Source organism: Salvelinus alpinus, chromosome 1, assembly GCF_045679555.1.
Source record: "Salvelinus alpinus chromosome 1, SLU_Salpinus.1, whole genome shotgun sequence".
Lineage (NCBI taxonomy): Eukaryota > Metazoa > Chordata > Actinopteri > Salmoniformes > Salmonidae > Salvelinus > Salvelinus alpinus.
The window spans coordinates 73,773,069-73,796,062 of record NC_092086.1 but is presented as its reverse complement, the minus strand read 5'-3'; the positions used below and the strand labels follow the sequence as shown (position 1 = coordinate 73,796,062).

The following is a 22,994-nucleotide window of genomic DNA, read 5'->3' as shown; positions in this document are numbered from 1 at the left end:
TCTAAAAACCTGTGTTTGCTTTGTCATTATGGGGTATTCTGTGTAGACTGAGGAGGGGAAAAAACTATTTAATACATTTTAGAATAAGGTTGTAACGTAACAATATGTGGAAAAAGTTAAAGGGTCTGAATATTTTCCGAAGTCAACGTATACATAATGCACAAATATCCATTGTGGAGTTTGACTGCCCTCTGGTGATGACTGGACTGAAGGTTGCCTGACAAAATACATTTAGGAGACTTGACAGCTTTATGATAGGTTTAGCCTGTAGCTAAATTATTAGGCATAGATTTTAGAAACTTTGCTGTTAAACTTTATCAAACAAACGTTTAATATCCAGCAGTCTTGATTAAAAGCACCATTTGACCAGATTTGCCTATAACCACATTTTGATCCACATATAGAAAAACTACATTATCTGTAAAGTGAATAAATTACTATTCATTCATTCATCAATTTCCATAAAAACATAGTCTAACTGATTTGTCACCTAATTTGGTGTGGCAGACTATGACGTTTCATGAAACAAGGGAACAATTGAACGAATGAGATATGCGTTGTGTTCCAAAACCGATTAGTTAACCTACCGCTATCGCTACACTCGCTTGGTCTGTGGGTCCTAGGGCTGGGTCTCTAACCTGTCAGAATGTGTCCATTAATTGGAGAAGTGTGTTGAATTTGTTGAATGCATGTGTCTAGGAGACGACAAGCTTACATGGGTCCAAGGTTGAGCACTGTTCCAGATTTCCTTGTGATGGTATGTGTGTGCACGCACATGTGCGGATTTGTCTTTCTGTAGGAGCAATGTGTGAAGGAGCGTATCCAATGGCATGAAAGACTGTTGAAGATGCTGTGTCAACAAGCCAACCAAAGGGAGGAGCAAGGTAGCTGCTTACTCAGTCACCAGTGCCATTCTCCCACTGGACATCAATGTTCTCTTTATCTGTTTTAAGATTGACCAAATTCATTTGCTTGAAGGTCTTTGTGTGTCCCATGCCTTCTTTTCTTCATGTCATTCAGGCAGACAGACCTGTGGTTGTGGCATCCTCTCAAAACATATTAGCACAATGTTGTCTTGTAGTGAAAATAAGCAGATGATAATGCACTTTGAACCAAACCTGCCATAACGCTTTATACAGTTATAGAATGTTATAAATGCTAATGAACTGTAATGCTTACAATGCGTGTAAACGCACATGTTTATAAATGTTTACAGATAACAAAATGTATATTTATTCATCATTAAATACAGCTTATTCATGAAATGTATTAAAAAGTGTTACCCACATTTTGGCAGTCTGCTCATTTTTTCTGCCCATTGGTAGATTTCAATCTCGTTCCATTGTGACAAATAACTACAATTCTCTTCTGAATTTGCCCTGCTTTGATGCTAAGTTATGGCATTGTGACATGCGGTCCTTCCCTTTATCCTTCCCTTTATATAAACACATACACTGAAGAGCAACTTTCCTAAGTTCGCAGACAACCCATTGTTGTTTTATGCAAAAGGACTGAGACTGGATAGGACACACAGAGAGACTTATGCAAATGACTCTATCTGCCTGTGTGGGATACTAAAAAAGGTCAATGTTCCTCCACTATCCCACTTAGGTAAATGCAGATGAGCACTAGTTGGTTTGTGAAATTTCTATCCCAATCCCAGCATGTTTTTAGAGAAAAAAAAGGACATATTCACATAGTGCTATCTAAACCAGTGAGTGGAACAATTCTTCAATCCAGGTAATTATTATTATTAATTTTTTTATTCAAAATGAATAAATTACCTGTTCAAGGTTTACATACTTATATTCAATGTAATATAAAGCAATTTTTTTTTTTTGCCATTTCAACAAACTTTGTGAGTGTCTCTTGACTTGATTCATCTGGTTTTGACTGAGTTCAGATAGGGTGGAGAGCTGGAGTTACTGTGGTCAATACTGAATGGGGATAACCTCCATCTTATGAATAGTAAACTGCATTAGAATAACCTCAATAGGATTTTACTGGTAGAGCTGTGTGCTGCACTGTCCCAGCGAAGTTACAATCCTTTAGGAAAATCAGCAGTATTTATCATTACAGATATTAAGATGAGCACAGATGGTGTGGAACACTCAGAGGCTCAACATGAACAAGCAGGTAAGGATGTTTCACCTGATTTTCAATGTTTATTTTCAATGTGTTTGTTTGTCGCTAACTCTTGTCAGGTGTATCTCAACAAATTATCTTGGTAATTTCTGATGTCAACTTTTCTCCTCCATTGCACCTGCTAAACTTTTTTCTTGGTGATGGTGGTGTTTAAAACAAAATAGCATAACAGAATTTTTTTTACATTTCTGCTTATTCGTATGTTACGACTGTCCTCATGGATTTTGGATGCATGGGTATGTGGCGCATCCATGCAGAGCATGAACATTTTACATTGCTATGGTTATTTTAATCCTTAAACTTTATTTCTGAAGTAGTTATGGTGTGTCTGCACATTTGTTTTGTAGCTTTAAGCTATATTGTACACAAACTCTCTAGTATTTATCAGCATTTATTCTACAATCCTTTACTGATACGTGGGGCGTTAGGGTGTATTGATTACCACAGTGTGAATAGTGAATTACTATTTCTCTGTATAATTTTTCTGGTTGAAAGAACCTTATCAACAGCAAACATCTCCCCCAATAACACTTTACTATGAACAAGTGTTTCTAAAATAGGATGTGTTGATTCTGTCAGTTGGAGGCTCTACCAGGATGTGCTGTCTGTACCTCAAGCTGTTTGCAGAGAAGCTGCCACATCCCTAGGCTATTAGGTGACATGGAAGAGGTGGTGAAACACGGAACAAACTCAATGAAAATGTGGAACTTGGATTCAGAGTGTATGGAAGTGAATTCATTGTTTAACATTTTTGGACATAATCTTACAAAAATCGTTTTTTTAATCAGTTTCCATCATGATGTTGCCCCAGCTTCATTCATATCATTCAAACAAATCACTGTAATACAATTGGGATCATTTGAGTACACTAGGAGTAGAAACATTGGCAAATGTGTTGAGACAACTCAGGAATGAATGTTAGTAGAACTTTCCTGCCCCAAGGTTGAGAAGCCTTGAAATATGAGTGCAGCGGTAGCTGGTTGCATTAACCTTTCAAGTTGAATCAACTTCACCTCATAGGATCACATCAGGATCACACCAGCTATCAATTTCATATAATCTAACACTAATAGCCACAATGCTATGCAAGACCATCAGGTAAGAGAGGAAAATATCACTATCATTTTACTCTGAGAGCAATGTTATCATGAATCCCTTCCCACAGCTTACAGTTCATTGTTTTATTGTATTTTTCCAACACAAATTAACCAAAATGAATCAAACAACTTAACTCCCTAATATTTGTTTTTTTTTTCAATGAAAGGTCTGTATGAAACATAAATCAGTAAGATAGTTTTCTGTGTGTTAATTGTACCTTTGAGAGGATATCCCCAAAGCAAATTCATGAATAGTTGTTGTATAATATACTAGAGCATGGAGACCTTTTGTCTGTTTCAAGTTTTAATGTCACATGCACACGTACAGTAAAATGCCTTTCTTTCAAGCTCTAAACCCAACAATGTAGTGATCAATAACAATGTACAGTGCATTCGGAAAGTATTCAGACCTCTTGACTTTTTCCACATTTCATTATGGTGCAGCCTTATTCTAAAATATATATTATTTGTCCCCTCATCAATCTACACACAATACCCCATAATGACAAATGTTTGCTAATTTATTAAAAATAAAAAACTGAAATATGACATTTACATAAGTATTCAGACCCTTAACTTAGTACTTTGTTGAAGCACCTTTGGCAGCGATTACAGCCTTGAGTCTTCTTTGGTATGACGCTACAAGCTTGGTAATCCTGTATTTGGGGAGTTTCTCCCATTCTTCTCTTCAGATCCTCTCAAGCTCTGTCAGGTTGGATGGGGAGCGTCGCTGCACAGCTATTTTCAGGTCTCTCCAGAGATGTTCGATCGGGTTCAAGTCCGGGCTCTGGCTGGGCCACTCAAGCACATTCAGAGACTTGTCCCGAAGCCACTACTGTGTTGTCTTGGCTGTGCGCTTAGGGTGGTTGTCCTGTTGGAAGGTGAACCTTTGCCCCAGTCTGAGGTCCTGAGCGCTCTGGAGCAGGTTTTCATCAAGGAGCTCTCTGTACTATGCTCCATTCATCTTTCCCTCGAACCTGACTAGTCTCCCAGTCCCTGCCACTGAAAAACATTTCCACAGCATGATGCTGCCACCACCATGCTTCACCATAGGGATGGTGCCAGGTTTCCAACAGATGTGGCGGTTGGTTTCATCAGACCAAAGAATCTTGTTTGAGTCCTTTAGGTGCCTTTTACTGAGGAGTGGCTTCCGTCTGGCCACTCTACCATAAAGGCCTGATTGGTGGAGTGCTGCTGAGATGGTTGTCCTTCTGGAAAGTTCTCCCATCTCCACAGAGGAACTCTGGAGCTCTGTCAGAGTGACCATCCGGTTCCTGACCAAGGCCCTTCTTCCCCGATTGCTCACTTTGCCCGGGCAGTCAGCTCTAGGAAGAATCTTGGTGGTTCCAAACTTCTTCCATTTAAGAATGATGGAGGCCACTGTGTTCTTGGGGACCTTCAATGCTGCACCCTTCCCCAGATCTGTGCCTCGACACAATTCTGTCTCGGAACTCTACGGACAATTCCTTCAACCTCATGGCTTGGTTTTTGCTCTGACATGCACTGTCAACTGTGGGACCATATAGGTATGTGCCTTTCCAAATCTAGTCCAATCAATTGAATTTACCACAGGTGGACGATCAAGATGAATGGAAACAGGATACACTTGAGCTCCATTTCGAGTCTCATAGCAAAGGGTCTGAATATTTATTTTTAATACATTCACAAAAACTTCTAAAAACCTGTTTTCCCTTTGTCATTATTATAAAATAAGGCTGTAGCGCAACGAAATGTAGAAAAAGGGAAGGGGTCTGAATACTTTCCGAATGCACTGTCATACTACATAAGGTAGAACAAAAACAGATGAGAAATACAAATAAGAAATTGAATTTAGAAACAGTCTATTTGTTGAGTTAACAATATTTATTGATGTATAACTACAATGATTAATTGCAGAAAGTGGCTTTCCAGATATCACTTTCAGAGGTGCATTGATTTCCACAGCAGTGTATCCTGGATAGAGGACTTTGACACTTGATTCAGAAACTGTCAGTCCCATGACTGAAAACCTGGCTGAGTAGTCATCCAGAGCATGCAACCAGACAGTCTATTCTGTGTCAACTCCATTACCATTACTATTACTATGGTAATGTGTATTATGGGAAATAAAATCATAAGACACTTTTTTATCAGAGATTTTATAATTACAAGGGGTGTGATATAACCATTATATTGAAGTTAAACCCAGTTCCATTATAGTTCTGGGTCTGGAGTTAGGGCTCTATTCAATCTGTAAAGCTGAAACGTTTCTGAATCTGCAATAGAAATGTAAAGACATTTTTTTATTTTACCTTTATTTAACTAGGCAACTCAGTTAAGAACAAATTCTAATTTACAATGACGGCCTAGGAACAGTGGGTTAACTACCTTGTTCAGGGGCAGAACGACAGATTTTTACCTTGTCAGCTCAGAGATTCAATCTAGCAACCTTTCGGTCAGTGGCCCTATGCTCTAACCACTAGACTACCTGCCACCCCACTTTGCAAAAATCACTCCACCATTTCCTGGTTGCTAATTCTAATAGTTAGCCTAATTTCAGTTTATGTGGCAAAACAAGCAAGTATAGTATAGAGAATCATTGTACCATCTAAACCACTGTGAAATATCTTTTCCATAACCAAAAATATTATATTTTCAGCTGTTTGAAGATGGTTTACAGAACCGAAATTAAAAGAAGAAAAAATTTACCTGAAGAACGAGAAGCATAGAAATAGCGCACATAGAACAGATCCACTGCTTCTTAGACTTGCTTTCAATGAGAATGACAGATCAATAACACAATTTTATGTGAATTTTGTCGGGCTGCCCAAAAAGTTAGATATTGCGGCTTTAAAGGTCATTTTCGATTGAGCTGACATATGCAGCATTTACCGTGAATGCAGTTTTTGCTAAACCGGGAACATTGCCTTTAAATTTCGATCACGCTGTAAAGCTGAATTTCCGTTACGCGGATTGAATAGGTCCCTTAGTCCGTGTGTACAGTGCACCTGGGGGTCTGTAAACATTACAATGGAAGGGCCTGAAAAGGTTGCCAGGACTACGCAGCTGATTTGCATGGCTTGATGATTTCCATACTGGAAGTTTGGCCTCTGAACAGGGTGGTGGTGGGGAGGGGAGATTTCCATACTGTGGGTCGAGCAGGCACATCGGCCGCCACAAACTCCCAGAGGTTCCATTTGAAATTCAAATGAGGGAAGATTACCTGTCACAGCAGACCTTTGCACTCTCTGTCTGTCACATGGTATTGTTGTATTGAAGGGAGGGTGCCATGCCAGTGGAGGGTTAAAATTATCATAACCTTCTTAATCACTCCATATGGTGGTGAATCATCCATATGGCTGTATTGAATTTTTACAGTATACCCCTGATTAGGATAGATATGATTAGTGCCAAGAAACTGTATCTTGTATATTATTATCCTATATATTGATCAAATTCAGGGCATGGTGTCTCTGTGTGTTGTTTATTATAACGCATTATAATAAATGTCATGAAATAACATTCATAAATTATTTAAAATAAACAAGTATTTCATCATTTGTAAACATTTGTAAATAATTATAAGTGTTACGAGCGTAACAATTTATAAACGTTTATAAAAAAGTATGCTAGTTTATAAAGCATTATGAACATTTACAAGCATTTATAATGCCTTATTCATGAAAGTTATGAGAAAGGGTTTAATGATTTGCTTAGTATTCCCTCTTGTAGCTTAATTATGAAAAACCATCCGTACCAGTGATGGGCAACTTTGATGGGGGTGGGGGCTACAAAAAATCTGAACTCATAATCAGGTGCCTCAGTAGTCTGCGTACCCACATCCATACCCACACATGCAGTCAGAGCTGGCCCTCGCCTTTTGGAGGCCCTAAGTGAAATTTAGTTGAGTTGGGTCCCCCCCACCTTGCGAGCAAAACATTTTAGGACCCCACTTAACAGTGGGGAGATATCCTGCAATTTTGCCATGGAAAGAAGAATTTGTACTTTTAAAGACATTTTGCTGCAATTCTACACATTTTTGCCATAGGGCGGAGAGGACCGCCAGTTGCCCATCCCTGCGCCATGATTTTATCCAGAGCGCTACTTCCTGTGTAGGCCTATTCTTAGAAACAAAAGGTAGTTTAACCCAGTGTAGCCCTAATATGCTAGGAAGGGCATTGTGATATTTGGCTGTCTAATATTTTATATTTACTTTCTCCTGCAGACATTGAACAAAGACAAGTGAGTATAGAAAACACATTTAATTCTAATTTCAGATTAACTTTCTATAAATGGGAATTCATTAAAGTGGGAGCTACTTTCCATCTGAGAACAGATTTATAGTAGGACGTTACAGGAAAACCATGCTTGTAATTTATTCGATATAGAAAAACTTGAAAGGTTTTTACTTCATGCCATATGTCTCGAGACAATTGGTACTTGTAAGATTTTATAAGAAAAACATTGATTGTGATGTCAGTCAAAACTGAAAGTAATGTACGATAGACAGTGTAAATAATGTCATAAGAACATCTACTATCATATTACAGGAACTGATTAGACTGCTGGACAGTCAAACTAAGATCATCAGATTTTTCACACAACTGTTTATATACCTCATAATGTCTTCCTATTATTATAACCTATTACCTATAAGTTATTCGTAAACTATGTATTTCCATTCGGAGATTGTTAGAGGTTTATTGTTTTAGTCCTGGGGGATCCAGAAACTTTCTCGAGCCCTGGTGAGACATTTGCATACTGCACTGCCTGAGGGGAGTTGTGTTTATCACAGTTTGTATCTTGTCAAACAAGTCCAGCAGCCTAACCCAACCGGTCCACCCACACACACACGCGCGCGTGCGCACACGCACAGACAGAGATACACATACACACACACAGACAGAGAGACAGACAGACACACACACACTGTGATCTATGACAACATAGGCCAAATGTCAGCCTGGTTGTTCCATGACAATTGGTCATACCCAATTGATATCCAGATTTCCATTGAAAAAGACAAGACAGTGTTAATGGACTGTTATTCTTCTAAAGACAATGTCAACATCAGACAGCAGGAAGTAGGAAAGTGAGTAATACTGTCTTGTGATTGGTTCACAGATCAAAACAGAGGACCTCAACGACTCTCTCCATGCAGTCTCATCACACAAAACATGTCACCGGACACAAGGATCCCCAATACCTGGAGTCCAGGCAGGCCAGCTGTCAGTGGTAGGCCACGCATCGTCTGTCTCAGTAGATCAGGCCATATGTATCTGGTGTCTTGAAATAGGAGTGCTGCCCTAGGATCAGTTTTACCTTTTAAATCATAATATATATGATTATATAGACAGGGGGGGGATCTGATCCTAGATCAGCACTCCTACTCTATTACGCTTGATACAGTGCCTTCAGAAAGTATTCACACCCCTTTACTTTTTCCATATTTTGTAGTGTTACAGCCTGAATGGATTAATGGATTAAAGTGTTGACTTAAATAACCTTGAAAGTCTATGGCAAGTCAATGGCTGTCTAGCAATGATCAACAACCAACTTGACAGAGCTTGGAGAATGAAACAAATTATAATAAGCAAATATTATACAATCCAGGTGTGCAAAGCTCTTAGACACCTACCCAGAAAGACTCACAGCTGTAATCAAAGGTGAATCAAAGGTGAATTTAACATGTATTGACTCAGGGGGTTGAATACTTATCTAATCAAGATATATGAGTGTTTTATTTTCATTAATGTTTTACAAATGTTAGAATTCTTCTTCCACTTTGACATTACAGAGTATATTGTGTAGATTACAATTACATCCATTTTAATCCCACTTTGTAAAACAACAAAATGCGGAAAAAGTCAAGGGGCGTGAATACCTTCTAAAGGCACTGTATATACCGCCCCATGTTTAATGTCACGTAAAGCTATGATTATTGATCCTTTTCTAAGAATAGGAGGAAATGGTCATTCTGTAAGGAATGCATTATGTTGGTTGTTTTTTGGTTTACATCCAGGTCTCTCTTGCAAAATGTATTTTATCTAAACGAGACTCATCTGGATAAATAAAGATAAAATAAAGGAAAAATCTAAGATAGTATTTCTGTTTTCACAGGAGCTCCCCTCCCTCCACACGATGCCGCAGCTGGTGCTTATGTCAGGCTCTCACCACCTCTCCCCCCCCTCCTCCTTCCTCCTCTCACAGACACAACACACGGGGCATCAAGGTACACATGTGTCATGTAAACTTTCCCACAGTTCCCAGTTTTTCCAGATACAGTATACCAGTTTGAGGACTCCGAAAACCAGGAGAGAATAAGCAGGGAGGGAATCCTCCAACTGGGAATCCTTCAACCAGGATTTCTGAAAAATCTGGGAAGTTTTGGAAAGTTACAATATCTATGATACTTCTCCAAACAAATTGTATCAATAACAATTTTTTCCCCTGTGTAGCACTTCTGCAGCAGAACCTACACAGCTTTCCCACCCAGAGCCAGTCAGGTGTCCTCCAGCACCAGCCTGGGTTAGCACTAACACCTCAGGTAAAAATCACACCTCTTACACCAGTTGACATTATTAGCTGTATGAGGCAGAGAGATGTAAGTCAAGTGACCACATTTGCTGAGAAGATTAAAAGGGCAACAATATAGGTTATGCATCCGGATCCTTGAACTTGATAACCGAATTATCCGTTTACAGGACATACCATGAGAGGGATAAGGACTTACAGTATCATGGAACTTTCACTGACATCAGTCAGATATACACTGAGTGTACAAAACATTAAGAACACCTTCCTAATATTGAGCTCAGGGCCGGTCCTTGCCATTTTTGGCGAGACCAAAAAATGCCACCCCGCAAAACTAGAATAGTCCCAGTAAGCAAAATTATGTTGAAAATACATTTAAAATATGTTTTTTCCAGATTGTGAAGTTAGTCTCAATTTAGGTTCTGAATGAAATGTGAAAATACATATTTTACGTATGTTTAAAATACATATTTTCCAGTAAGTTGAAAAGGCATCTTTTCCAGACATGGAAAAATATATATTTTCCGGACATTGAAATCAGGGTCATTTTCGGTTCTGAATAACGGTAGAAAATATTTATTTTCCGGATGTCGAAAATATGTCTTTTCCAGACATTGAAAAAATACATATTTTCCGGATGTTGAAATCAGGTTCATTTTGGTTCTGAATAAAAGTTGAATAGTTGTAATTTATATAAAATCTGAACCAAACATAGATGTCTATGATTGGTTCATATTTGACCGGACTGGACCAAAAACCAATGACCGTGGGTGGAGAAATCAAGGCCAGTCCGGACTGCACCAAAATAAGACATCAAAAAGGCGTTGGCATAGGTCCATGCTTACTGAGGTGTAGCCTACAGTGTTGCCTGAAATTGTGTTTTATGAATGCCCATCCACGTGATAAGCCTATTGTTTGTAAAATCAAATCAAATTTTATTGGTCACATACACATGGTTAGCAGATGTTAATGCGAGTGTAGCGAAATGCTTGTGCTTCTAGTTCCGAGCATGCAGTAATATCTAACAAGTAATCAAAGAATTTCACAACAACTACCTTATGTGTGTAAAGGAATTAATAAGAATTTGTACATATAAATATATGGATGAGCGATGGCCGAACGGCATAGGCAAGATGCAGTAGATGGTATAGAGTACAGTATATACAAATGAGATGAGTAATGTAGGGTATGTAAACATTATATAAAGTGGCATTGTTTAAAGTGACTAGTGATACATTTATTACATCCAATTTTTTATTATTAAGTAGCTAGAGATTTGAGTCAGTATGTTGGCAGCAGCCACTCAATATTAGTGATGGCTGTTTAACAGTCTGATGACCTTGAGATAGAAGCTGTTTTTCAGTCTCTCGGTCCCAGCTTTGATGCACCTGTACTGACCTCACCTTCTGGATGATAGCGTGGTGAACAGTCAGTGGCTCGGGTGGTTGTTGTCCTTGATTATCTTTTTGGCCTTCCTATGACAATCGGGTGGTGTAGGTGTTCTGGAGGGCAGGTAGTTTGCCCCCGGTGATGCGTTGTGCAGACCTCACTACCCTCTGGAGAGCCTTGCGGTTGTGGGCAGAGCGGTTGTGGGCAGAGCAGTTGCCGTACCAGGCAGTGATACAGCCCGACAGGATGCTCTCGATTGTGCATCTGTAAAAGTTTGTGAGTATTTTTGGTGACAAGCCAAACTTCTTCAGGCTCCTGAGATTGAAGAGGCGCTGTAGCGCCTTCTTCACCCCGCTGTCTGTGTGGGTGGACCATTTCAGTTTGTCCGTGATGTGTGCGCCAAGGAACTTAAAACTTTCCACCTTCTCCACTACTGTCCCGTCGATGTGGATAGGGGGGTGCTCCCTCTGCTGTTTCCTGAAGTCCACGATCATCTCCTTTGTTTTGTTGACGTTGAGCGTGAGGTTATTTTCCTGACACCACACTCCGAGGGCCCTCACCTCCTCCCTGTAGGCTGTCTCGTCATTGTTGGTAATCAAGCCCACTACTGTTGTGTCATCTGCAAACTTGATGATTGAGTTGGAGGCGTGCATGGCCACGCAGTCATGAGTGAACGGGGAGTACAGGAGAGGGCTGAGAACGCATCCTTGTGGGGCCCCAGTGTTGAGGATCAGCGGGGTGGAGATGTTGTTTCCTACCCTCACCACCTGGGGGCTGCCCGTCAGAAAGTCCAGGACCCAGTTGCACAGGGCGGGGTCGAGACCCAGGGTCTCGAGCTTAATGATCAGTTTGGAGGGTACTAAGGTGTTAAATGCTGAGCTGTAATCGATGAACAGCATTTTTACATAGGTATTCCTCTTATTCAGATGGGTTAGGGCAGTGTGCAGTGTGATTGCGATTGCGTTGTCTGTGGGCCTATTGGGGCGGTAAGCAAATTGGAGTGGGCCTAGGGTGTCAGGTAGGGTGGAGGTGATATGATCCTTAACTAGTCTCTCAAAGCACTTCATGATGACGGAAGTGAGTGCTACGGGGTGATAGTCGTTTAGCTCAGTTACCTTAGATTTTTTGGGAACAGGAACAATGGTGGCCCTCTTGAAGCATGTGGGAACAGCAGACTGGGATAGGGATAGGGGTCTGCGCATGCTCTGAGGACGCGGCTAGGGATGCCGTCTGTGCCGGCAGCCTTGCGAGGGTTAATACGTTTAAATGTTTTACTCACGTTGGCTGCGGTGAAGGAGTCCGCAGGTTTTGTAAAACACAAAAAAAAAGACGTCCGGTCTGGCTGCAATGGAATTTTATATGTGCCCTTCCATGTGATAGGCCCACCATTTGTAAAACAGGTCATTGCATTCGCTTTATTATTCCTGATTCCTGTGACTAATGGATGTGACTATTTGCAATGTGTTCACACAGCGGGAAATGCATAAATATTTTATTTTTTCGAAATGATCAGCTTGTCAAAAATGTACAGATACAAACTTGAAAGCACTAATCATGACAATGATGCGAAACTCCTGTACAACACTTGTGAATGTCCATTACATATTTTCCATTTTACTTTGACCTGTCCTGGTTTTTGGATATGTTGTTTGTTAACACGACAGTGCCTTTTTCATTTGATTGGGTGCCATTTAGTTTAGGCTATCCGATCGGAGAAACCTGCATGATGTACAAAGTGTCAGTCTCATTACATTGTCATACATTTTATCTCTAGCCTGTAGGCTACAGAAAAGGCCACATACTCTTTCTACCATATCCTATACGTGCTACATGATTTATGGTACATTCTTTTTTTGACGGAGCGTTGGTGGAGCGCCGAAGCGATGCATCTCTCCAACAGCACCCTGGAGAGGTGAGCTGGGAATGGACAAGCTAAATATTTTGCGCACTGCCTTTGACAAAGTGGGCACTGCTTATCACATGGCAGCTAAAAAGCCCTTATGCCATTGCTTGAGAGAAATTGTAATTGTTTAGGGGCCGAATTAGGCCTATGTGAGATTTTATGTGTTGTTGGAGGTGCGTCTTGCTAAGTTTAGCTCAGAAAATGCCGCCCTCGTCAATTTGCCGCCATAGGCGGACACCTAATCCTGCCTAATGAGCGGGCCTCAGAACAGCCTCAATTCGTCAAGGCATGGACTCTACAAGGTGTCGAAAGCGTTCCACAGGGATGCTGGCCCATGTTGACTCCAATGCTTCCCACAGTGGTGTCAAGTTGGCTGGATGTACTTTGGGTGGTGTACCTTTCTTGATACACACGGGAAACTGTTGAGTGTGAAACACCTAGCAGCGTTGCAGTTCTTGACACAATCAAACCAGTGTGCCTGGCACCTACTTAAATACTGTGTCTTGCCCATTCCCTCTGAATGGCACACATACACAATCCATGTCTCAATTGTCTCAAGCATTAAAAATCCTTCTTTAACCTGACTCCTCCCCTTCATCTATACTGATTGAAGTGGAATTAAAAGGTTACATCAATAAGGGATTATAGCATTCACCTGGATTCACCTGGTCAGTCTATGTCATGGAAAGAGCAGATATTCTTAATGTTTTGTACACTCAGTATATTAATGAGGAAATATGAAGAGAACATTTGCATAATACAGAAACATGTTCCATTTCCATATGAACAAGGTTTCTAACACTGCTCTAATTTTCACATGGCTGAACACAACACTTTCTATCATCCATTTAACCATTTTTCTCCTCCTTAAAGGCCATGAGTCGGTCGGGCCTGACGTCGTCGTCCATGGAAGGACACGTGGACATGTCCCACCTGCAGGTCCCCAAACACATCGGGGCCTCCCAGCAGGACGATCCCAGCGACCTAGAGGAGCTGGAACAGTTTGCCAAGGCCTTCAAACAGAGACGCATCAAACTGGGCTTCACCCAGGTACAGATTGAGGACCACCGGCTCAAAATACAATATAGCTTTATTTGTATTTTTGCTGTCTTGTTTTTTCCCTAACCCACGGACACCACACATACCGGCAGTGCCGTTTCTAGGCATAAACGAAATAAGCAGCCTCTTAGGGCCCCACAGCCAAACCCCCCAAAAATTCAATAAAATTTGGTTTTATTTTTAGGAAGTGAGTGGGGGTCTCAACTTATTGTTAGTTAGTATTGTAGAATACACAACGTTCAATTTCGAAATTTGATGGTGCATCAAACGTTTTCCTCTTGTTATGTCAGTCACTGACAGTCACTCAGTAAGCCCACGTCAGCTAACATTTTATAGATTTCTAGGTAAGTTAGTCTAGCCAATTATCTAAATATTGTAGTAATCATGGCTGAATTACTGACCGGGAATGCAAGGCATGTGCCAATGGGCCCTGAACTCTTTTTGTTAGTCACTCTCACTCAGATATCATATAAACATGGCATAAGTCATGGCAAAGTCAAAATCAAGTTTATTTTATATAGCCCTTCGTACATCAGCTAATATCTCGAAGTGCTGTACAGAAACCCAGCCTAAAACCCCAAACAGCAAGCAATGCAGGTGTAGAAGCACGGTGGCTGGGAAAAACTCTCTAGAAAGGCCAAAACCTAGGAAGAAACCTAGAGAGGAACCAGGCTATGAGGGGTGGCCAGTCCTCTTCTGGCTGTGCCGGGTGGAGATTATAACAGAGCATGGCCAAGATGTTCAAAATGTTCATAAATGACCAGCATGGTCAAATAATAATCAGGAATAAATGTCAGTTGGCTTTTCATAGCCGATCATTAAGAGTTGAAAACAGCAGGTCTGGGACAGGTAGCACGTCCGGTGGACAGGTCAGGGTTCCATAATCGCAGGCAGAACAGTTGAAACTGTAACAGCAGCAAGGCCAGGTGGACTGGGGACAGCAAGGAGTCATCATGCCCGGTCATCCTGACGCATGGTCCTAGGGCTCAGGTCCTCCGAGAGAGAGAAAGAAAGAGAGAAGGAGAGAATTAGAGAGAGCATACTTAAATTCACACAGGATACTGGATAAGACAGGAGAAGTACTCCAGATATAACCAACTGACCCTAGCCCCCCGACACAAACTACTGCAGCATAAATACTGGAGGCTGAGACAGGAGGGGTCAGGAGACACTGTGGCCCCATCCGATGATACCCCCGGACAGGGCCAAACAGGAAGGATATAACCCCACCCACTTTGCCAAAGCACAGCCCCCGCACCACTAGAGGGATATCTTCAACCACCAACTTACAATCCTGAGACAAGGCTGAGTATAGCCCACAAAGATCTCCACCACAGCACAAACCAAGGGGGGGCGCCAACCCAGACAGGAAGATCACTTTCAGTAACTCAACCCACTCAAGTGACGCACCCCTCCTAGGGACGGCATGAAAGAGCACCAGTAAGTCAGTGACTCAGCCCCTGTAATAGGGTTAGAGGCAGAGAATCCCAGTGGAGAGAGGGGAACCGGCCAGGCAGAGACAGCAAGGGCGGTTCGTTGCTCCAGAGCCTTTCCGTTCACCTTCACACTCCTGGGCCAGACTACACTCAATCATATGACCTACTGAAGAGATAAGTCTTCAGTAAAGACTTAAAGGTTGAGACCGAGTCTGCGTCTCTCACATGGGTAGGCAGACCATTCCATAAAAATTGAGATCTATAGGAGAAAGCCCTGCCTCCAGCTGTTTGCTTAGAAATTCTAGGGACAATTAGGAGGCCTGCGTCTTGTGACCGTAGCATACGTGTAGGTATGTACGGCAGGACCAACTCGGAAAGATAGGTAGGAGCAAGCCCATGTAACGCTTTATAGGTTAACAGTAAAACCTTGAAATCAGCCCTTGCCTTAACAGGAAGCCAGTGTAGGGAAGCTAGCACTGGAGTAATATGATCAAATTTCTTGGTTCTAGTCAGGATTCTAGCAGCCGTATTTAGCACTAACTGAAGTTTATTTAGTGCTTTATCCGGGTAGCAAGTAAAATGTTCCTGTCAGCCCTGGGATTTGAAGCTACTGCCTCGCTCTGATTATTGTTGTGCCACCTAACTTCTGTACTTGGTGTACTTGCTCACTTTGAAATAACCTTACTGTTGTAACACACACAGTTCAAAGACAGTAGTGAAGTGACATGTTTTCTGTCGTCAAAATACTTAAAAGAGATAACATTATTATTTGAAAGTTTGCCATAATCAGATTCAAATATATCCTGTGTGTGTGTTCTAGGGTGATGTAGGCCTGGATATGGGGAAACTGTATGGGAATGACTTCAGTCAGACTACCATCTCCCGCTTCGAGGCACTCAACCTGAGCTTCAAAAATATGTGCAAGTTGAAGCCGCTACTGGAGAAGTGGCTGAGCGACGCAGGTACTATAGTGTATAACATTATATTTTGCTGATGTCTTTACACACGTGTACCGTTGATTTCTATGTCGAGGGGATATTTATTTTAAGTCATGTTCACTATCTCTTTCCACATCAGAGAATTCTCCCTCTGACTCTATGGCCAACGTAGCCTCTCTATCCCCCCTGATGGAAGGCTATGGAAGGAAGAGGAAAAAGAGAACAAGCATTGAAACCAACATCAAGTTCACCCTGGAGAAACGCTTTCTTGTCGTGAGTTAACTCTGTCTATCCCCTAATATTGTCCCCTGCACTTCCAACCATAAATACATAATTTAGGAACTGTTGATATCATTTGTATTTAAAAACACTTCATGCAGGGAGAAAAACAATCCACCTTCATGCACATTGTTGTGGCACTTGAGTGACTACATAGCAGCCATTTTGAGTTAGTTGCAATGTTGATACATATGATATGGCTTATTATAAGACTTTATAGAAGCTCATGCATGCTTATAATAAGTCATAAGCATTGTACCTGCAGGCTTTACAGTTAGCTACCAAGGTTTCTTTTCAGAACCCTAAGCCCAACTCAGAGAAGATCACAATTATATCAGAGCAGCTACATATTATATGCCATATTATAAGGCATTATAAAGGTTCATGAATGCTAATAGCCTCTACAGTAATACCATTATACCCACGTTTCTACTCAGAACCCCAAGCCTAACTCGGAGGAGATCACGCTGATCTCAGAGCAGCTGTCTATGGAGAAGGAGGTGGTACGGGTGTGGTTCTGTAACCGTAGACAGAAGGAAAAGAGGATCTACTGCCCTGTGTCCACCTCACCCATGAAATCACATAACTTCAACCCCAGAATGGTTAGCCTTAAATCTCTTGGTGATACTGTTTTGGGGAAATGTTGTATGTTTTTTTCCTGATAGTAAAGTGGCCAGCTCTGAATATGTACAGTAGCTCTATATTTTCAAGCCAATTTGAAAGCCTATATATTTTTAAGGGGGGAGCTGAACTTTCTGATTTGGCCACATTTTTCGCCTTGATCATTAAGAAGTTGCCCAGGCAAGCTATTGCTTTCGCCAATTAGCTTCAGGCAGCTGGTGTGCCACTGTGGCAAAGTTGATTTTAGTTCGGGGCCGTCGATAAATTACACATTGTAAATGCTTTCAATATTTTTATATGAATTTCTACAGTTTATAGTTGGTTTGAGGTTTTTAAGTCATTGAAATTTAGAGCTGTTGACCTTTTAAAATATTGTCTCATGTACATTGTGTAATTTACTGATGGTCCCTAACAAGACCCATAGGGATATCATGGGCATTATGATTGGGTCACGTGCAGCTGCACTCCAAATGGATGATTACTTGGGTGCTTTCAGCTGTGAGCATATGGGCAGGATTGAAGGTACCCTTCATTCCATGACATACCTTTTTTCCCTATAATCTCGCAAATTTCAGTTTTGGATGAGACTGACTTGATGACCAACATTATAATATTTACACTTTGTAGTCAATTTTGACACTAGAATAAATGTTTCTGACTCCTATCGATAGCACATAGGCCGTTTTCAAAACGAGAAGTTGCTTTTTAGGGGCTTTCGCTCTTCACTGGTATATGATAAGATTTGTGTAATACAAGAGTAGTGTAATAGTAATGCATTATGTACACTACAACATTTTCAGTACATTGTCTTATTTTTTTCCCACTAGCCTTCATGTAACACCCTGTTTCAGGCCTCCACGTCCAGATCATACAGCCCTCTTGCTTCAGGAGGAGGCAAGTGTCACCATATGCACTTCATATAATCTGTATTTAAGACTACTTCATATACAGTGGGGTCCAAAATGGTTGACACCCTTGATAAAGATGAGCAATAACGACTGTATCAAATAAATAATTGAAAGGTTATATTGTATGCTCCAAAAAATGAAAAGATTATATTATTTTATACTAATACAATTGCTCAGAGAATGATATTTTCTGTAACAAGTAATATTTTCTCTCTCAAAAAGGTAGGGGTCCAAATTATTGACACCACTAAAAATTAGACTACTTTAATTTATGACAAAATGTAGTGTTTGGTCCCATTGTAATGCGATGCTACTGGCAGGAGAGAAGTCAGGCGCATGAGAGCGGAAACTGATTTACAACGGTTGAGTTTAATAACCATAAACCACCGTAAACAGAATCAATACAATAAACGGGTCAACAAAACCCAGTACACACCAGCATAACGTACACAAGCACTACAACAAACAATTACGGACAAGGACATGGGGGGGAACAGAGGGTTAAATACACAACATGTAATTGATGGAATTGGAACCAGGTGTAATGGAAGACAAGACAAAATCAATGGAAAATGAAAAGTGGATCGGCGATGGCTAGAAGGTCGGTGACGTCGACTGCCGAACGCCGCCCGAACAAGGAGAGGGACCGACTTCGGCGGAAGTCGTGACACCCATATTGCTAGAACGCAATGACTACATCAAGTGAGAAAGTTAGAGGGTCAAAGATCATACCCCCAAGACATGCTAAATTCTCACTGTTACCAATGACAGGGGAGGTTAGCATGTGTTGGGGTTATGATCTTTGACTAACTTTCTCACTCACCATTATTAACGATTCATTTAGGATTATCCATAATCATGGTAGCATCCACATTAATGTATAAGTGTTTAGAAACCTATCATATTCTTATTTACAATAAAAGTGACTCCAAAATGACATAATACATTATTTACCATTCATATTTATTGGGTACAAAATAATCTGAAACACAACCAAAACTAGCTGAAAATGAATCCAACAAGTTTTTAGAGTCACAAGCTTGATGAAGTCATTGCGTCCTAGAAATATGAGACCAAACACTGAACTTTTGACTACTTTATTTACAAGACTCATTAGGGGTGTCAATAATGTTTATCCTGACCGTTGAAAGATTTTTTGGGATAACTTGTTAAACAAAATCTCTTTCTCTGAGCAATTGTATTAGTATAAATGTGTTTCAGCATACAATATAGCTCAGTATTTGAATCATTCATTTTATACAGTCATTATTGCTCATCTTTATCAAGGATTTCAGTCATTTTGAACCCCACTGTAGTCTGTAGTACTTAAGACCTGTAAAAGTGAAGGGCATGAAGACATTTGTGGGAAATCCACACTGTCTGAGAAATCTAACCTATAAAACCTTCATCCATATGAAACTCACTGTATGAAGTCTCAAGCTTTCTCGTGAAGTGAGTGTGTGCATGTTAAATTGAGTTTATTCATTTGTGCTCTAGTGTCATCGAGTCCCTCTCCTAATAGTCCTAGTCATGGGCCTTCGCTCGGCACCTTCTCGTCTGGCTCCACTGCTTTGACCTCCCAGGTCAACCAATCCTTCAGCTCACCAGGGTAAGAGACTCACCCCTCACCACAGCCAAGCACATCTGAACAGATTACACCCCATTACCCACAGTATATAGTCCACTACCTTTGACTAGAGCCCTATGGCCTGGTCAAAAGTAGTGCAATACATAGGGAATAGGGTGCCATTTGAGAGACACCCAGAAGATTATTCTAATGCTGTAATGGCAACATGGCATTGTACAGATGAGCGATGGATCTGTTATGTTTACGTTTCAGGTCGTGGTATCGCACATGGAACTCTATGCCCTATCACCACTGAGAAATCCTGCCTGTTGTGGAAGAGAACTAAAACTACCGATGTCAATGAAGGGAAACAGAAATGGATACAATCCATCAGACACACATAATGTCAAATGTCATATACAATACTTGGTCCCGCTTTAAATGATGTTCAAATCATAAACGCTTCATGATGCCTTCATAAGCACTACATAAATGTGTTGCAAAGTATCTTTAACTGTATGTCATGGTTCATAAATGTGGCCTAACTATGTGACATAATCCCCAATGTCAACTGCGACATAACCCACTATGTCGAATGTGATATAAACATGTGCTTTATAAAGGGTGACATGTTGTGCTGAAGCATGGCATAAGGCTCTAAAGTGATGTCATGTTAGTCACATTACTCCTAACTTCAGACACTTCTGCCCAAATGCGCAGAAGGTCTGGTGGACCAACACATCAAACTTGGCCTTCACAACTTAAAATCACATTTTTGTTCTGTGAAGGGAGTAGTACACAGCGTTGTACGAGATCTTCAGTTTCTTGGCAATTTATCGTATGGAATAGCCTTCATTTCTCAGAAGAAGAATAGACTGACGAGTTTCAGAAGAAAGATCTTTGTTTCTGGCCATTTTGAGCCTGTAATCGAACCCACCAATGCTGATGCTCCAGATATTCAACTAGTCTAAAGAAGGACAGTTTTATTACTTCTTTAATCAGAACAACAGTTTTCAGCTGTGCTAACATAATTGCAAAAGGGTTTTCTAATGATGAATTAGCCTTTTAAAATGATACACTTGGATTAACTAACAATAATGGGCCTCTGTACGCCTATGTAGATATTCCATTTTTTTTTTATCTGCCATTTCCAGCTACAATAGTCATTTACAACATTAAAAATGTCTACACTGTATTTCTGATCAATCTGATGTTATTTTAATGAACCAAAAATGATAGATTTCTTTCATAAACAAGGACATTTCTAAATGACCCCAAACTTTTGAACAGTGGTGTATGTGCTTACTGCACTACATAAAATCTGCTCACCAAACAGTGCAGGGCATGCTCACTGAAATAACGGGCAACTACACAAAAGAAATCTACATTTCTTAGATTCTTCATAGACCTCAAAAGTCATCCCCTGATGTGGTTTAACCATTGTTGTGAACACAGAAAATATTTTTTTTGTTTTTCTATTTGAAAAAAGTGTAAACAAAATGGGATAAACCAGAAGAAAAAAATGGGGGAAATCCGAAACCTGGAAAAACAAAACGGTATTTGGGTCAAAAACTGAAGTAGGCAAACATTTTTAAATGGCCTTTATTAAGCGGTGCTTCTGCCACCCTTTATAAAGCACAGTTTTATGTCATATTTGACATAATGGGTTATGTCACATTTGACATTGGGGGTTATGTCAAACAGTTATGCCACATTTGTGAAGCCTTTATAAAGCATGACATACGGTTATAGATGATTTGTAACACATTTATGTAGTGTTTAAACCACTGCCCACGCATAAGTGACTTATTCAGAAAACGGGAGACATATAGCCTAAAGGTACTTTACCAGGTATTTTACAGTACTGTACTCTAAACTTCTAAAGTTTAGACTTTAGAGTATAAACCACTGCAATTTGGGCGGCAGGTAGCCTAGGGGTTAGCGCATTGGACTAGTAACCGAACGGTTGCAAGATCGAATCCCCGAGCTGACAAGGTAAAAATATGTCATTCTGCCCCTGAACAAGGCAGTCATTGAAAATAAGAATTTGTTCTTAACTGAGGTGCCTAGTTAAATAAAGGTACAATTTTTTTTTTTTTTTTTTATGTATTTACCCACCGGAAAATGCATGTAGCCTATACAGTTGTATATGTTGGATTCAGTTGAGCTGCCCATGTACATTATGTTTTGTTTCGTATTACTTTACTTTACTTGACACCCAGCGTTATGACACGGTCATAACCATATCGTAATATGTCATAACACCTGACATAACATGCTCTTAACACTGTCATAACCCATATATTTACACCTGTTGTGGTATATATTGCATTATTTTATGGCTGGTTATGACACCTATTCAAATGTTTTTTCCCTGCCAAGAAGTTTCCTTTCGTTTGAAAGTTTGTCCTTTGTCCTTTGTTGTTGTTATGAATTCTTTACAGTCATGTTTTTTTCCCCCATCATATTTTAAATAACTATTTCAAAAAAAATTATACTAACTTGTAGAAAATATACTTTTTGACATAAAGCATTATAACCACCCTGTGTCACTTGGACTAAGAAAATACACTTTATGACACTGCCAAGAAGCAGTATGACCATCATAACCATATAAGCAAGATAGGCCTATCACATACATGCCCTTACGTCAGTCATCCGTCAAAAATAGTCTTGTCATGCTCCTGAAATCTGTTCCTGTGTTCATCCCAGTCATCAGAAACAGAGCATTGGGGTAGGTGCATGTTTGACATCAACGTGTGCACAGTTACAATGCTAATTTAATATGGTACATTGATGTTATATAACATAAACAAGTAGGCTGTGGTATAATGGAATGTTTTGCCTGGTGTGGTAGTTTTGTGGGTTTTGACACTCTTATGTAGGTGTCATAACCAGCCATAAAATAACGTAATATATTTCACAACAGGTCTAAATATGTGTCATGACAGGTTATGATCATATTATGTCAAGTTATGTCAGCTGTTATGACATATCATGACATGGCTAACAAGTCAAGTGTTACCGTATTGGGTACAGTGAGGTTAATTTGGACATTTCCTTTGTTATTCATCAGGGGTTCAGGTGTGACAATAATTGTGTGAAGGTGTACATATTAAAAGACAGCAATCTTACATAA

General features: G+C 40.3%; 1 protein-coding gene across 2 annotated transcripts; it reads left to right on the top strand.

The window, feature by feature from the left end:
- The first annotated feature begins 1,601 nt into the window (after positions 1 to 1,601).
- LOC139530190 (POU domain, class 2, transcription factor 3L-like) lies at positions 1,602 to 22,994 on the top strand. Of its 2 annotated transcripts, XM_071326377.1 has the most exons (13): positions 1,602 to 1,740; positions 2,080 to 2,136; positions 7,447 to 7,463; positions 8,346 to 8,456; positions 9,342 to 9,453; positions 9,680 to 9,768; positions 13,921 to 14,097; positions 16,363 to 16,504; positions 16,620 to 16,753; positions 17,197 to 17,361; positions 18,208 to 18,274; positions 19,786 to 19,897; positions 20,129 to 22,994. In XM_071326377.1, the coding sequence occupies exons 2-13, from the start codon at positions 2,088 to 2,090 to the stop codon at positions 20,169 to 20,171; spliced, it is 1,218 nt and encodes a 405-aa protein (XP_071182478.1). In that variant the 5' UTR covers positions 1,602 to 1,740; positions 2,080 to 2,087; the 3' UTR covers positions 20,172 to 22,994. The 2 variants fall into 2 exon arrangements, with proteins under 2 accessions (XP_071182478.1, XP_071182468.1); XM_071326367.1 differs by lacking the exon at positions 1,602 to 1,740 and having other exon boundaries at positions 2,010 to 2,136.

What these genes read in the sequence shown, in the direction of transcription:
- LOC139530190 (XM_071326377.1), top strand. Translation starts at nt 2,088, where the DNA reads ATGAGCACAGATGGTGTGGAACACTCAGAGGCTCAACATGAACAAGCA. An exon ending in GGTTAGCACTAACACCTCAG is followed by an intron (nt 9,769 to 13,920) that starts GTAAAAATCACA and finishes TCCTCCTTAAAG; the next exon opens with GCCATGAGTCGGTCGGGCCT. An exon ending in TGGAGAAACGCTTTCTTGTC is followed by an intron (nt 16,754 to 17,196) that starts GTGAGTTAACTC and finishes GTTTCTACTCAG; the next exon opens with AACCCCAAGCCTAACTCGGA.